At 39.9% G+C, this 18,175-nt stretch overlaps 1 protein-coding gene across 2 annotated transcripts in view; it reads right to left on the bottom strand.

The window, feature by feature from the left end:
- The window catches only part of LOC132823857 (granule associated Rac and RHOG effector protein 1-like), a 220,674-nt gene that overhangs the window by 39,686 nt on the left and 162,813 nt on the right, over positions 1-18,175 (bottom strand). For both annotated transcript variants that reach the window (XM_060837923.1, XM_060837924.1), the window contains exons 4-6: positions 8,759-8,899; positions 7,640-7,735; positions 4,237-4,398 (exon numbers count right to left, since the gene is read on the bottom strand). In XM_060837923.1, the coding sequence (XP_060693906.1) occupies positions 4,237-4,398; positions 7,640-7,735; positions 8,759-8,899 (399 nt within the window). The remainder of the gene's footprint in view (positions 1-4,236; positions 4,399-7,639; positions 7,736-8,758; positions 8,900-18,175) is intronic.

Here is an 18,175-nt window from a genome sequence, read left to right as displayed (position 1 = left end):
GACTACAATGAGAAGACATTTCTTTTCATTCAGAAAGCGGTGAACCTTCGGAAATGTTTACTCCAGAGGGGTGTAGAAGCTTGAACAAGCTCAAGACAGAAATCAAAATGCCATGAATCTCCAAAGACACAAAGGAATCTGGAGATAGAGTGGGAAAATGATGCAAAAGAGATGATTGGCTAGAATCTAAAATGATTAAACTTGCTCGATGGACTGAATGGTCTGCTCCAGTTCCTATGTTCCATATAAACATAAAAGTCATTAGTGTAAATAAAACAATGGTCAATCTATCTCTCCCTCTACCAGTTTGGCAGTTGCCTGATACAAGATTAATGCATTTGTTGGCTAATTACTGATCAATCGCTAACAGTGAATTGGTAACATCCATAGACAGGAGACAAAACCCCACCTTCCTCAGTGTGCTGGAGTACTTTGGGAATTGTAGGCCTCTGAAGCATGCTATACTCACCACATATGCCTCTAATTACACACACACTGTGGTCCAAAATATCATTTTTGGATAGAAATTGACAGGTTCTTCTGATTTGAAGCATAACTGACCTGAAACTTCTCAGAAGACCTGTAGCAGCACAGATAACTCCATTGGTATAAATACTGCAGATACTGGAAAGCCAAAATAGAAACAAAGTACTAGAGAAATTCAGTAGGATAGAGAAATAGAGTTCATGTTCCCAGACAACGATCCTCATCAGAGCACTGAAATGAAAGATCAATCTTAAAGATCAACTCAGTTCCTCTCTCCCTATATGTTCATGGTGGTGCAGTCAGCATAACTGTAAAAAAGCATTGAGGCCAGGTCCAAAGAGAATAGGAACACAGTAAATAAACAGAAGACTTTCAAAGGTCAGTGAGAAAAATCAGACATGTGACTACAATCGCATAATCAGTATATTTCACTAACAGTGGAAATAAAATCATTTCAAAACACATTTACTTCATGTGCACTGGGACTGAAATGGCAGGGAGTAACAGAGCGTGCTTTCCAGACAACATCTAGAGCATGTGCTCTGTTTGAGAAACTACATATCTTAAGGGCTTACAATTTTCAGAATTTTTAAAGCAGCTATGTATCATGATTAAGTTCATGCAACAGAAAAGAGACAACATATCCTTTTCAAGCTATCTGTTTCTCAGTTCAAGGTCTTGTCTGACCTCAAACTATCATTCTGATTCTTATAACCTGCCACAAAAATCACCTACTTCTAACTCCATAACATTACACATCTCCAACTCTACTTCAGTCAATCTGACACTGTAAACTATATCTATGCCAAACACAACTGCTCGACTACTCTCCTAAATAGCATCTCCTAGATTAGAATTAGAGGGTTCACTACTTGAAAATAGGGGGTCGTTCATTTAAGACAGAGTAGGATAAATTTTTCCTCTCAGAAGGTTGAGAGTCTTTAAGCTCTTAAAGTCTTTGAATATATTTAAAGAAAGAGTGGCAGATGGAGTTTAATTTAGGTAAACACGAGGTGCTACATTTTAGAAAGGCAAATCAGAGCAGGACTTAATGGTAAGGTCCTGGGGAATATTGCTGAACAAACAGACCTTGGAATGCAGTTAGATAGGATTGCAAAAGTGGTGCTCAGTATGCTTTTCTTTATTGGTCAGAGTATTGAGTACAGGAGTTGGGAGGTCATGTTGCGGCTGCACAGGACATTGGTTAGGCCACTTTTGGAATTTTGTGTGCAGTTGTAGTCTCTCTCCTATAGGAAGGATGTTGTGAAACTTGAAAGAGTTCAGAAAAGATCTACAAGGATGTTGCCTGGGTTGGAGGGTTTGAGACTGAATAGGTTGGGGCTGTTTTCTCTGGAGCGTCGGAGGCTGAGGAATGACCTTATTAATGTTTATAAAATCATGAGAGGTATGATAGGGCAAATAGACAAGTTCCTTTCCCTGGGGTAGGGGAGTCTAGAACTAGAGGGTATAGACTTAGGATGAGGGGGAAAAATTTAAAAGGGACTTTAGGGGCATTTTTTTCATGCAAAGGGTGGTGCGTGTATGGAACGAGCTGCCAGTGGAAGTGGTGGAAACTGATACAATTGCAACATTAAAAAGGCATCTGGATGCATATATGAGTAGGAAGGGTTTGGAGGGATATGGGCTGGGTGCTGGCAGGTGGGACTATATTAGGTTGGGATATTTTGTCAGCATGGACGAGTGGGACTAAAGGGTCTGTTTTCATGCTGTACATCTCTATGACTCTAGAAGTTGGTGGATTCTTGATATGCAAGTGGTGAAAGGTTATTGGGATAGGCCGGATATGGAGTAATCAGATCAAATACAATCTTATTGAATGATGGAACAAGCTCTAGGGGCTAAGCAGCTTACTCTTCCTTCGAATTTGTACTTTTGTATTACATTTGCATCCCATTGTTGCACTCTAAACTCTGCTGACTGTATATCAGCCAAACAACATCTTGATTCAAAAATTCTTATACCTTGCTTTTAAAAATCTCCATGGCCTCACCCCCACCCAATCCAATTACTGTTTCCAGCACTTTGACTCAGCATCTGAAACTCTGCTCCTGGTACTCATACTTCTTGTGCAACTTCAAGACTACGACCACTCTCAATGTACTTGCCATTAGCCTTCAATGGCAGCCATGCCTTTAACCACCTAACCTCCTGCTCTGAAACATCACTCCCCACTCCCACCCCCCGCCCCACACCACTCCCACCCCCATCTCCACCAAGAGACAGAAACATAGATTTAGGACCAAGCTTCTAGTCACAGCTCCTTACATCTCTTTTTAGGTTAGATTCCCTACAGTGTGGAAACAGGCCCTTCGGGCCAACAAGTCCCCACCAACCCTCTGACTAACGCACCTCACACTACGGGCAATTTAGCATTGCCAATTCACCTAACCTGCACATCTTTGGACTGTGGGAGGAAACTGGAGCACCCAGAGGAAACCCACGCAGACACAGGGAGAATGTGCAAACTCCATGCAGACAGCCACCCCAGGCTGGAATCGAACCTGGGTCCCTGGCACTGTGAGGCAGCAATGCTAACCACTGAGCCACCGTGCCGCTCTTTTGCTCTTCTGTGGTGTACCATGAAGCTTTTATTAAAGGTCCTGCATAAATGCAGATTATGTTGTTATTTCAGTGGTTTCCATTGATACTCTTAACAGAAACAACACCACACAGAATAAAACGGTTTTGGAAACACGTACATAAAACTGGGCATTAATCTTGCAACCTTCTTCTATACCCATGTGAAATCTCAATGTTAGAAACATGAAGTAATATGTTTTGGTAGATGAAACACAGAGAGACAATACAGGGTTAATGTTACAATTTTGAGGGGGAGTACAGGAACAGAGGGACCTCATGGTTACATGCATGATTCTCTGAAGGTAGCCAAGCAAGTTGAAATAGTTGTTAAGGTGGTTTATAGGACCCTTGAGTTTATAAATAGAAGCATTAGAGTATAAAATCAAGGAAGTGATGCTACAACTTTACAAATTATTGGTCAGTCCGCATTTGGAGTGGTGTGTTCAGTCCTGGGCATTTATTTAAGGACACATGTTCAAGCCCTGGAGACAGTTCAAAGGAGATTTACGAGACTGATGCGAGGAATGAGGGATTTTAGATACAAGGAATGATTAGAGAGACTGAGCTCATTTTTCTTATAGCAGAGAAGATTAAGAGGTGACCTTATTGAGGTGCTCAAAATTATGAACAATTTTGAAAGGATAAAGAAGGATATTCCTTTTCCACTAGTTGGTACATCAGTACCTAGAGGTCTCAATTTCAAGACTCTAAACAAGAGAGCTAGAAGTGAGATGAGGAGAAGCTTCTTTATTCCGAGAGTTTGTAGTATTTAGAATGCTCACTGCCTGAAAAGTGATGGAGGCAGATTCCATATGAGGTTTCAAAAGAAAGTTAGATATTTGAAAATGATTAATTTTGAGGGCTATGGATTTACTGCTGGAGAATGGGACTAGTTGGGTAGCTCTTTTGGGAGCCAGTACAGACACAACTGATCGAGCGACCTCCTTGTGTGTTGTAAATTCTAGATATCGTTCACTGCACAAGGAAACTGAATCAAGACACAATAAACAGTCAAACAAATACACTCCTGACAAGCATTGCAAATCACAAGTACCATTGCTATTCTCTAACTTATGAAAACCATGTTATAGAATTTAATTTTTTGTAATAAAAATGAAGTCTTTCACAGGGAAGGTTTGTAAAAAGTACCATTTTAAGCTTCAGATTCTCTGCTCCAGACTCACTGAAGGAGACTCCCTTCAGAAAGTGGGGTCCAATTTGTACAGGTACAGTGGGTAGCTCACACTGAAGGGGTTGAGCAGGATACTGCTTCCTTCCTGCTTGCTTCACCTCAGCCTCACTGCAGCAACCCTGCAAATAAAAATCACAATGTGAAATAGGCATGGTGTAAAAGCTTAACAAAGCATATTTATTCAGTACCAGGTATATCATAAAGGTATCCCAACATCCAAGCAAAAACCTCAGCCTATTGCAAATTCATCAGCCAAAATATTAAAATGAAGAAAGTCTGATTTTGTTGGATAAGACCATAAAAAACATAGAAGCAGAAGTAGGCCATTAGTGTTCAGCGAGGCTGCTCCGCTATTCAATGAGATCATTGAATTCTCAATTCCACCCTCCTGACTTTTCCCCATATCAGCGAATCCCTTATGGGCAACATTTTGCCACAGCCTTGAATATATTTAAATGATCCAATCTTGACGGCCCTCTGAAGTAAAGAATTCCAAAGATTCTCTCATCTGAGAGAACAAATTCCTCTTCACCTCTGTTATAATTGGGCTGTGATTATGCCTTTTGATCCTTAAGGTCACTTCTCATTCTTCTCAACTCCAATTAGTACAGGCACAAATTACTCAACCTCCTCATAAAACAATCTCTAAGGATCATTAGACAGCACCCTCAATTCCCACAACCACTTCCATCGAAAGACAAGGACAGCACGGTAACATTGTCACCTGCAAGTTTCCCTCCAAGCCATTTACCATTCTGACTTGAAATATACTGTCATTTCTTCAATGTTACAGGGTCAAAACCCTGGAATTATCTCCCTAAGGGCATTGTGGGCTACCTACAGCACATGGACTGCAGCGGTTCAAGACTGGTAACGACTCACCATCACCTTCTCAAGGACAACTACGCTTGGGTAATAAATGCTAGCCCAGCTAGCGATGCTCAAGCCAATGAATGAACTTTTTAAAAAATTTTCTCTATCCCCATGATCAACCCAGTGAGGTTTCTCTCAACTGCCTCTAATGCCAGTATATCTTTCCTTAGATAACGGGAACAAATCGGTTCACAGCAGTCCAAATGTGGTCTAACTTGTATAGTTAGCAAGACTTCCCTATTTTTACCGTCCATTTCTTTAAAAATAGAGGCTGACAATTAGTTACTTTGTCCATTAACCGCTGAATTGGATGCTAACTTTTTGTGAATAATCACATGGACTCCTAAAGCCCTTTGCATTGTAGCTTCCTGCAATTTCTCTTCATTTAAATAGTCAACTCCTCTGTTGAAGATCATTATCCTCCATCCTTATTTTCATAAAAATTACAAGTCAGACTACCACCACTCAGTAAGGTTCAGTTTGAGTTCATCAGAAGTGGGTCTTTGTCTCCTGTAACTCTGTCATGAATTGTCTGTACAAAGTACCAATTGACTAAGATTCTGCCAACTCAGGCCTGTTTTTCCAATATGCACTGAAAGGTTTCATACTTTTGACCCTTTTTTCGAATTTAGTGGGCTTGGAGGCTTGAAGAGGCCTGCCCTTAGTGCTGTTGCATCATTGATGCGTAAACCCTAAATCAGAATTCTGGAAATGTTTAGTGTTAGCAACAGCTTTCCCCAAGGTTAGATGTGCCTGGTATTACAACTTATCCCTTGTGTACAAGAATATTTTAGTAATAAATATCTGCTGTCTGCAACTATGGCTTGACTTCATGTGCAGAGGAAAGTTTTTCTTTTTTAAAATTGCAAATTGTAGATTATAATTGCTGATTATAAATTATGGTGCCATGTGCTATTTTCAAAAATAATGTCAAAGAGATTTTTTTTTAAAACAAATCTCTTCACCGTGTATAGTCTAATGAATGTTAGGTTTATGCCAGCTTAAATAAGGAGCTGTACAGTAATGTCCTGCCATCATACGGAACGTGTTCCCAGTGAACATCACAAATAACAAAATCTCAAGCAGTACAACAGTCCATGGGACAGGCTGCAGCCAAACAAAATTTTAGTATCAACAACACCCAGGGTAAGTGAAGATTCATTTAAAACAATGTTGTTATTGCCAATGAAGATTCTCCAGTGGAGAAATACTGTTCATAAACAAAGAAAATAGAAAACACACGACAGTGATCTTTTCATAGAAGGTGAAATTAGTGGATCACAGATGACTGCACGATACAACATTGTGGGCTCATGTGCAGAGCATAAGTCACAGGCCCAGAAATACAGTGTGATTAGTCAAAATGTCTGCTCATAAGGTCTATTTCATTGTCATGGCTATTTTTCCATTGTACAATCTAGTGCACGGAACGAAAAAAGCGTGAGTGAATGAATTCAGGAATGGTGCATATGCGAGTCCGAGACTAACTCAATGCTCTCTTCAAATCAGAAGTGAACTTATTTTCGGTTGATAATGCACATAAGGCACCTTGAGACATTTTACTATGTTGAAAGGACCAGTTACTAGGATGCTATCCGGTATGAGGGATTCAATTATGTGGGAGAGATTGCAGAGTTTGGGATTGTTCTACCTGTTACAGAGAAGGTTAATGGAAGATCTGGGTTCACATGCATGAAAGATTTGATGGAGCAAATAAAAGGGAACTGTTTGTAGTGCAAAGGAACAGCAATCACAGGAGACTGACTTGCAAAGGAAAGAAACAGGGGTGACACAAGGGAAAAACAAAATAATGAGCAAATTAGGATCTGGAATACACGGTCAGAAAGTGACGGAAGCAGAATCAATAATATCTTTTAAAAGGAAATCAGCTGTATATGTGGAAAGATTAGGGTAGGAAAGCAGAGGAGTAGGACTGATTCGACAACACTTTCAAAGTGAGAGCACTGGAATAATGATGAGCTGAATGGCTTCTTCCCGTGTTGGATGATGCTATAATTCTATAAAGCAAACTGTCGTTATTATGTGGCATTTTCATCTTTCTGGTTTATTACAGAAACTTCATATACATGTCATAATTTACTGCACTTTCAGGATTTTTAAGAGATCCAGACAAGTCTCTTTTCAACATCTACTATCGAGATTAAATCATGAGATGTCCCTATTAGTAGTAATCTCTGGTGACTCTAGAATGCTGACAAACCTCATTTAATACATGCAATGCTTATTCTTTACCACCAGATGTCAATTCTCAGATTCATAATTGAAAGTATCAGCTATTCAGCTGTTTCATATTAATGTGGCAGGTAAAGCAACTGTTGCCAGACTGGAATTGTACCCTCCATTTTCACTCCTCTTTGGGGGCATCTGCTCTTTATCCAGCCAAGATCTGCCCTCATATCACATCAGTGCCCAGCAAGCTCACTGCTGTTACAAATCACACAATAGATTATTAAAATTTTTACTTGCCTGTAATGATGATTCGATAGCTTTAGGGTTCAGATGGAAGCCAGCCTTCATTGCATACTCACAATGACCCAAGCTTTCCAAAGCAACTTTGTAAGCCTATAAGACAATCCAAAACAGTTAGCAGATATTTACCTAAACCTTCACTGAAACAGCAAAGTCAATGTGAACAATTCATTAATGTAACATTAATGCCCAGAAACTGCCCTACTAGTTTATGCTGATGTATATGGCAGGTTGTTGCCGTTCATACATTTGGATAGCACTGACAAAAGCTTTTGTCCTTGATATGATGGTAGTAACCTGTATTCTTGGTACACCCCCAGTGCTTACTGCATTTTGATCTAGCGACAGTAAGGAAACCAAATATAGCAGCATGAACAGTGGGAGCTGATTCACAAATACGCATATCCAAACTAAAAGACCAATATAGAAGGCCCTTGAAATCATCATCTCAAGTTGCATCCAGCAGCAACTGACAAGCACCTAGCGTCATACAGCCGGGAACATTCCGGTCAGGCACTGGCCAAGTCTGCAGCCAAGGAATCCGTAACACTGTTTTCCAAATTGCACGTGAAGCATGAAAATGATTCAACAGTGTCCGGAGCATGTTTAAAAAGAACAGCCAGTAAAATGCTACTGTTAAAAGAGTTAGTCTTTGTAAAAGGCTTGCTCAAAGCAACATCCTGATCCACGCCCTCTATTTTTTTTTCTATTTTAAATAGACCACTTCGTTTTCAGGGAATTGATAATTTTATGCAGACATGGGTAAATCTCCTAGATAGAACTTAAGTTGTCTTTTTCATCAAAAAGAACATCAGATCTGAATGTCTCAATGATGAAAGAAGCAAATACTTTAAATACCAAATCCTTCCAAATTTGACTTTGAATAATTATTGTGTGAGAGTGCTGCTACACACAGGTACGAACAGCTCCAAGCCACAGCTCACGTTGTCAGACCCTACAACATCCTCTATTCAAAATAAGTTGCAACTTTATTGTCAAAAGAATTTTGCAGTCTTGCTAGCATACACTGGGTGCCCTAGGGTGGTGGTGGCTGTGCATGTTCACAGTTCACCTATACTTCAGAGGATACAACTCTGGTTTTACAGAGTTACTTACTTGCAAAGCACTGTCAATCTTCATATTTAAATCTTTCAGTTGATGCTCAGGGATTGTGGTAGTTTGAGAACAGAACAGCTGCTGTACTTCAATACCAGCTAGGCATCCATCACTTCCTTTCTCACGGAGACGAGAAGTTGCCTTTCAAAAATAAAAACAAACATCAATACAATTTGAAGTAAAAACAGAAAAACTGGAATTATCTCGTAGGTCATGCAGCATCTGCAGAGAGAAAGAATTAATGTTTCAAATCAATAATCTTTCAGCAGAACTCTGCCCTCAGTTTTTACTTCAAATTTCCAGCAACTGCTGTATTAGTATCGATATAATTAGCCTTCTTCAACAGAGTGCAATTTCACTCGTTGCTACATAGGAAAATAGGTCATGCACTCTCAATTCAATTTGATAATGGCTTAAAGCAAATTTCAGGAAAAGCTTTATGGGCCATAAAATATTTTTGATGTGCAGTTACTGATGTTGGAAACACAACAGCAAATTTACACACTACAGGCTTTCAAAAAGACAATATGAAAAACAGCCAGTTATAGTGATATTTGTTCAGAAAAGGTATTGGCCAGGACACAGGGTAGAATATCCTGCTCACTTCATACTTCTTAAAACAGAATTACAGTTGGAGTACACCAACAGGTGGATTGTTGTATTAGCTGTGAATTTTCAAGTTCTGCTAATACTAGTTCCCAATATTGCTAGATGCTCTCTCTCATTTTTGTTCCTTTCCCATTCTCAAACTTTATGTACAGTGTCTTTTTTTTGTTATTCTGGCTCAGCTGTTTTCAACTTTGATTATGAGATTTCCATAATTTTCTATTTTAATCACTAATCCTAATTTCCAATTTCATTTCACATTTTGTCAACAGTAATATATCTTTTGGTTAAAATTCTTTAATCCTTTTCCCCCTATTGCTTTGCAACTCCAGATTCTTTGGTTTTTTTTATTACTATATATTGTTTAGTCCCTTAATCAATTTGCATTTTTTGCTACCTAACTGTATGTCATTTACCAGCCTGTGAAGCTTGCAATTCTACACTTGTGATTTTCCCATTCTTCTTGCCATATTACTTTAAATTTGAGTACTAAAACCCTTCCAATGTAGCTTTTATGACTTTTAAGATAACATAAATATTGGTTAAAAATATGATGAGTGATTTGCGTAATCTAGTATTCATGAATGGAATGTATTGTGGAGGCAGATCCAACATCTTTCAAAACAAAGTTGAATGTATGTGTTGGAATATTGCATGCAATTCTGATCTCCTTTCTATTGGAAAGACTTTGTGAAACTTGAAAGGGTTCAGAAAAGATTTACAAGGATTTTGCCAGGGTTGGAGGGTTTGAGCTATAGGGAGAAGTTAAATAGGCTGGGGCTGTTTTCCCTGGAGCGTCGGAGGCTTAGGGGTGATCTTATTGGGTTTACAAAATCATGAGGGGCATGGATAGGATGAATAGATAAAGTCTCTTTCCTAAGATGGGGGAGTCCAGAACTAGAGGGCATAGTTTTAGGGTGAGAGGGGAAAATATAAAAGAGACCTAAGAGGTAACCTTTTCACATAGAGGGTGATATGTATGGAATGAGCTGCCAGACGAACTGGTGGAGGCTGGTATAAGTGCAACATTTAAAAGGCACCCGGATGGGTAAGTGACTAGGAAGGGTTTGGAGGGATATGGGCCAGGTGCTGGCAGGTGGGACTAGATTGGGTTGGGATATCTGGGTCAGCATAGACGGGTTGGACTAAAGGATCCATTTCCGTGCTGTACATCTCTATGACTCTATAAGTGCTGATTGCAATAGAAGCCTAGCCCTGTAACTTCATACCAAATGACTCTGCAGTACAAAATCCTGGACTTGCCCAAAACCTGATCAAAAGCAGACATTTTATTTCATTTTGATGGGTGTTTAAGGGAACAATCTGATGGCTTCGTTGAAGCTCTATGGAAAACGGTCATTTGCCTTCTGTTCAGGATGAAGCCATATCCCATGCTCTGAGGAAGGGTCAATCGACCCAAAATGTTAACTGATTTCTCTTCACAGATGATGCCAGACCTGCTGAGCATTACAAGCAATTTCTGTTTTTGTTGTTACCGTGATATAGTCGACAGTGAAGAAAGTTAGCTAAGATTACAACGGGATCCTGATCCATTGGACCGATGGGCTGAGGAATGGCAGATGGCACTTAGTTTGAATAAATGTGAGGTATTGCATTTTGGTAAAACAATCAAGAGCCAGACTTACACAGTTAATAGTAGGGCCCGGGGTAGTGTTAGAATCATCGAAACTTAAAAAGGAGAAAGTGAGGGCTGCAGATGCTGGAGATCAGAGTCCAGTGTGTGGTGCTGGAAAAGCACAGCAGGTCAGGCTGCATCCAAGGAGCAGGAGAATCAATGTTTCAGGCATAAGCCCTTCAATAGTGATGTCAAACAGAGAGATCCAGGGGTTCAAGTACATAATTTGAAGAAAGTTGCATCACAGATAGACAGGGTGGTTAGGAAGGCATTTAGCACGCTTGACTTCATTGCTCAGACCATGGAGTATAGGAGTTAGGACATTGTGTTGAGGTTGCATAGGATGGTGGTGAGGCCACTTATGGATATTATTAAACTGGAAAGGGCTCAGAAAAAATTCACCAGGGTGTTGCCAGGTCTGAGGGTTTGAGTTATAAAGAAAGGCTGAGACCTTGAGAAGTGACCTTATTGAGATTTATAAAATCATGACAGGCATACATAAGCTGAATAGCAAAGGTCTCCTCCCTAGAGTGGGTGAGTTCAAAGCTAGGGGGCATAGGTTTAAAGTGAGAGGAGAAAGATTTCAAAGGGACCTGAGGGGCAACATTTTCACACAGAGGGTGGTTCACATGTGGAATGAGATGCCAGAGGAAGTGGCAGATGCGAGTACAGTTACAACATTTAAAAGACATTTGGATAGTTACATGAATGAGAAAGGTTCAGAGGGATATGGGTCAAATGCAGGCAAGTGGGACTAGTTTAGTTTGGGAAACTTGGTCAGCATGGACGAGTTGGACTAAAGGGTCTATTTCCGTGCTGTATGACTCTATGACTCTATAACTAACAAAAAACAGCTTTGAAATTTTCAACTGATTCCCAGCAGCTTTTTGGGAAGCGATTCCAGATTTACACGGTTCTTTGGGTGAAGATGTGTTTCCTGTGAAAGGTTTTTCTCTAATTTTGAGATTATGTTCCTTTGGTTCAGAATCCTCCATTAAGGTGAGTAGTCCCTTCCTTTACCAACCCTTTCAACCCTTCTAATAATCTTGAATATCTTCATTAAATCTCCTTCTAATTTTTGTTAGTGTACACCCAGCCTGTAACCATTCAAAAAGTTAGAGACAAACAAAGTAAATTTTGCTTAAAACATGATTGACAATGACATTTAACGATATTTCTCTGACATTAAGCTTTTATTCCAAGGCCTCAGGCTTTCTCAGAAGCCTGGGCTTTGCAGTTGATACTTTTCTTCAGTGCTATCATGGTTAAAAAGAAGGTTGTCTGTCATATCTGAGCCCGTAACTCTCAGATATCACAGTTCACAGATTTATATTTATGCTGGAAACATCTTGAAACAAAATTATTCCAGAGTCTGCCTTTCCCACATGGTTTGAAAACAACAAGATAACTTCAAAAAAGTTTTCTCACGAAGATCATCAGATTTAATCAAATGTAACTCTTCACTGAAAAGAAGTACGATTATTACATCACTTGTTTGTTCTTGTGTGCAGCGGAGAAATTATTGCTAATAGAAAGTGTCGCTCAATTTTCACATAGTAAGTTTCAAATGTGGCTTTGTTGGGGTTGTAATAATATTTGAGTTTACTTGTCAGGCTTGAATCTGAACTTTATGTAGAAGCAATTTTCAATTACTCTTTAAAAGGAATTCTTAAAAATGTTTTGATCATCTCCCTATCCAAAACCAGGAGTGCTTTACGAGGTAATGTACAATATGAGAACATTATAATTTACATAGATCTAAATAGATTTTAGAACACATATAAATAGGTTATTCACTAGAAATAACAATTTAAGAGCAGGATTAGATAGCTTGGCCCCTCCAGCTTACTCCACCATTCATTATGATCATGGCTGATCTTCTCTCAGCCTCAACTCTAATTTCCTGCTCGCTCTCCATAATCCTTCAACCCGTTACTAATTAAAAATTTATCTATTTCCTCCTTAAACGTCCCGGCGTCTACACACTCTGGAACAGTGAATGCCATAGATTCATAATCCTTTGAGGCAAGTAATTTCTCAACTGTTTTATATTTGCTATTTGTAAATTTCTTATTCCTTCATTCTAACTTATTTTCCCACCTGTTGCAGTGTCATCAGCAAATCTGACTACAGGACTTTCTTAACTGTTTGAAATTTGTTATTCCTGATCCTAAAATTTGACCTCTCAGTCTAGATTGCCCTACAGGAGGAAACATTTTTTTCTACGTCTACTTTGTCAAACCCTTTAGTATCTTAAAAGCCTCAATTATTCATAATATACATGAACCATCTGGATGAAAGAACTGAGGGCACTGTTAAGCTTTTCATTGTATTTGGGTACATGTGGCAATAACTCAAAACCAATCAATCAAGTTTGCAGATGTCACAAAGTTGGGTGAAGTGTCACATAGTGGGGAGGCTGCAGAAGGACTTGGGACAGATTGGGAGAGTGCGCAAAGAACTGGCAGATGTAATACAATGTGAGAAAGTGAGAGTTTATGCATTTTGGCAGGAAGAATAGAGACAAACTATTCTCTCAACTCTGAATCAGTCAAGTGAATCTCCTCTCAATTACCTTTATGCCTCCTCAAATAAGGAGCCCAACACTCTCGGAAATACTCCAGGTACAAAGTTAAAAATCACACAAGACCAGGTTATAGTCCAATAGGTTTAATTGGAAGCTCTAGCTTTCAGAGTGCCACTCCTTCATCAGGTGGTAGTGGAATACTCCAAGTACAATCTCATTAATACCTTGTGCAGCTACAGCAACACTTCCCTATTAGAATCATAGAATCTCAACAGTGTAGAAACAGGCCATTTGGGCCAACAAGTCCACATCAATCTTCTGAAGAGTAACCCACCCAGACCCATTCCCCTACCCTATTACTCTACACTTACCCCAACCAATGCACTTAACCTACACAGCTCTGAATACTATGGGCAATTTAGCTTGGCCATTTCACCTAACCTGCACACCTTTGGAGGAACAGGTGCAATCAGAGAAAACCCACACAGACACAGGAAGTGTGTGCAAACCCAATGCAAGCAGTCATCCAAAGTTGGAATTGAACCCAGGTCATTGGTACTGCGCTAACCACTGAGCCACTGCCACACTTTTATAGTCTAATCCTTTCTCAATAAACCTCAAAATTCCGTTTGCCTTCATTATTATAGGCTGGACATGCACATTAGTTTTCTGTGATTCACGCACGGGGACTCCCAGATCCCTCTGAACTAAAGCTCTCTGAAGTTTCCCTCCATTTCAATAACAAGTTGCCTTTTTATTCTTCTGAGCAAACTGGATAACCTCTCACGCATCCACGTTAAACTCCACCTGCCAAATGCTGGCCCATTCACTCCACCTGTCCATGTCCATTTGTAAATTTCTTATTCCTTCATTCTAACTTCTTTTCCCACCTGTTGCAGTGTCACAAGCAAATCTGGTTACAGGACTTTCAATGTCCTACTTCCAAGTCTTTAATACAAATTTTAAATAATTGCAGCCCAAGGATCAAACCCTGGTGCCGTCCACTAGTTACACCTTGCCAACCCGAAAAAGACTAATTTATCCTGACTCTGCTCTCGATTGGCTAGTTAGTCCTCTATCCAAGTCAGTATATTACTCCTAACCTCACATGATTTACCTTGCCTATTACCCTTTTGTGCAGAACCTTATCACATGTAGTCTGCAAGTCCAGATATACTACATCCCCAGAATCCCTATTATCCACTTTGCTTATTATACCTTGAAAGAACTCCAGCAAATTAGTCAAATACAATTTGCCTTTCATGTAATCCATCCATAGTTACATTTTGACTTTCCAAGTGTCCTGTTATTTCTGCCTTAATAATGGATTCTAACAATTTCCAGATGCTAGAAATTCAACTAACTTGTCTACAGTTTCCAAGTTTCTGGCCCCTCCCTTTTGAATAGAGCTGTTACATTTGCATTTTTACTAATCACTGGAAGCCTTTTTGCATCCATGGAATTGTGGAATATTATAACCAGTGGATCCACTATTTCTGCTGCCACTCCCTGTAAGGCCCTAGGATATAGGTTATCAGGCCTTGGGGACTTGCCTATTTTCAAGTCCTAATAGTTTGCTCAGTACATTTTCCCTAGTGATGATGCTTGTTCTAAGTTTTCTCCCTTTCCATAACCTCTGCATTACCTGTTACTATTGGGTTGGTATTAGTGTCCTTCACCATGAAAACAGAGACAAAATATTGATTTAGCGTCTCTGCTATTTCCATGTTCCTCACGATTAATTCCCAAGTCTCAACCGCCACTGGATAAACATTCACCTTAACGACTCTTTTCCCTTTTGCACACTCATAGAAGCTTTTGCTCTCCGTTTCAGATGTTGCACGAGTTTTCTTTTATAACTTACCTTTGCTCTTTATATTACATTTTTAGTAACCCTTTGCGGATCTTCTCGTCTCATATTCCTGATGAAGGGCTCATCAACTCTCCTGCTCCTTGGATGCTGCCTGAGCTGCTTTTCCAGTGGCACACTTTGACTCAGTCACTCACATTTGCAACAGAGTATGCCTTCATTTTTGTCTTTATATTAACTTTAAATTCCTTCCTTAGTCATATATTATCACCCCCCCCCCCTCCCATTGTTAGAATCTTTAATCCTTTGTGGAATGTATTTTAATTGGGAGGAATGGAATACTTCCTTTAATATTTGCCATAGTTCATCAACTGCCCTAACTTTTAGTCATCCTGCCTTTGATTACCTCCAGAACCCTACTATGGGATACCAGTTTCGCATCCTCAAATGAATTTGAAATTCTAGTATGCTACGACCACTCTTCCCTAGCAGGTAATTTACTGTGAGATCATTAATTAATCCCACATCATTACACAATACCAAATCCAGAATGGCCTGCTTCCTGAGTGGTTTACAGACATATTGCTCCAAGAAGTTTTGAACATGCAATATGACCTCGTGGCTCCGAAACTGAATCCCTCTATCAATAAATCTATAGATGACTCCAACCAGGAACTCAATTCCCTTGCTACTGCTGATTTCTACCCAGATTGACTGTACATTTTGATCTCCGGTGTGTATCATTTCTCATTACAGCACTGATTTCTTCCTTTACTAAGCTACACCATCTCCTTTCCCTTCCACTGAGAACCCTTGGATATTCAATTCCTAAACATGGGCTCCCTGCAACCACATCTCGGTTACTGTCACCAAATCATACCCATTTGTCTCTATTTGTTGCGTTAACTCTGATCCTATTCTGAATGCTTCACGCAGTTGGATGCAAAGCCTTTAAGCTTGTTCTATTACAAGATATCCCTAGATTGTTATGATTACTTGGATGCCCCTTTCTTTTACTTTCTGGTAACAATCAGGCTCATCATTAAACTGCACCCCTACCTTTTCCTTGACCTTTGATTTTCGAACTTTCAATGCAACTGAATGCCCCAAGACATACTACATCATGTCATCACACAGGCTGCTACCACAAACTACCCATTGTCAGCGACTAACAGTCCCCATTAACAGCTATTCATCCTCCCAGCTGACCTTTACGCCTTCCTTTGCCTGGCCAACTGTTTTTCTCTCTCTGTGTCCTCTCCTTCCCCCACCTACTGTTGACCTCACCCCCATCATCTTTAACTTATTTACCAATTTTTTTCCCCAACTACAATCAATTGTGAAGAAGGGTCACTAGACCCAAAACATTAACTTGGTTTTCTCTCCACAGATGCTGTCAGATCTGCTGAGTTTTTCCAGAAATCTCTGCCTCTGGTTTTAACTTTTTAAATTTTAAATTACTTCATTTGCTATAAAACTAACAGTATTTAGAAAGGGGCATGTACATGGAATAAGGAGCTGAATATGTAAACATTCCTGATGAAGGGCTTTTGCCCGAAACGTCAATTTCCCTGCTCCTCGGATATTGCCTGAACTGCTGTGCTTTTCCAGCACCACTGTAATCCTGAATATGTAAACACTCCAATGAGTTTTTATACAAGGCGGGAATGGCTGAATGATGTAAGGTTAGCCACTTTTGTTTAAACTATTCTCAGCAATGTGGGTTTGGAGGGAAAGCAGGTAATTAAAATAAAACAAACAAACGTTCACAATGAGTGCAGTATGATTAGGATATCCGGGCAGGAGACATTCCTCTTCCTCACCCATCCACTCCCAAGCAAAGCACTGAGTCCTTCATTTAAAAATAAAACACAAGAATTGAAGTTTGCGATACTTTAACTACATTCATAAAGTATCAGTTTGTAACATTCATTTCTTCTCAGAAACAAAGTCATTGCAATGTGGGATAAATGAAACAATGTGAAAGCAGAAACTGTGGACAGAAACGCGCGCCAAAGGAAATCAGCTCAAGACCAGTGGCTGGTCTGAAGAGATAAGCAAATCAGTTCAGACATCTGGCAACATAAAGAATCAGCTCAGAGAATACTTGCTATTTGACCAAGCCTCACAGCATAGGGTGGCAATACACACACCCCTGTGTGCATTTCACAAATACTTAGTTGAAGCACCATGACCAAAAAAATGCCACTTTTGATAACTGGTTTGAAGTTGAGCTATTGGACTCCGAACAAGAGGTCATGAAAACACCATTAGGTCTCAGTAGCCAGAGTCAAAGAGATGTGTGTTTGGGGGGGGGGGGGGGGGGGGGGGGGGGGGGGGGTGGGAATGATCCTGAAGAGGAGAAGATAAGGGGAGGCATTATTCTTGTGAAATTATCATCAGACTATTATTCCAGAGATTCAGATAAATGTTCTGCTGGCCAGAATTTGAATCCTTCCACAGCAGATATCAGAACTTCAAGCAAAAATCTCAAGTTCAAGGTCTAATAATGACCATGAGCCCTGTGAGGATTGCTGGAAAAACCCATCTGGTTCACTTATGTCCTTTAGAGAAGGAAATTACAATCCTTAATCTGGCCTACATGCAACTCCATACTCTCAGTAAAATGGTTGACTCAGGTGCTCTCTGGACAATGAATGTTGGCCTATCCAGCAATGTCCACAGCCCATGGATGAATAAATAAAACAAGAGAGTAATGCTCCTCCCTCCGTGCCAAAAAATCCAATTCCCATGAACATGCATTCAATATGCAGCCAAATAGTTGGAGTCTCAACTTGCAAATTTTTCCAATGCATGCCAATGGCCGACAGAAAGAGT

The sequence above is a fragment of the Hemiscyllium ocellatum genome, chromosome 17, assembly GCF_020745735.1.
Source record: "Hemiscyllium ocellatum isolate sHemOce1 chromosome 17, sHemOce1.pat.X.cur, whole genome shotgun sequence".
Lineage (NCBI taxonomy): Eukaryota > Metazoa > Chordata > Chondrichthyes > Orectolobiformes > Hemiscylliidae > Hemiscyllium > Hemiscyllium ocellatum.
Note: the sequence above shows the minus strand (reverse complement) of the source record. Positions and strands in the feature narration are given on the sequence as shown.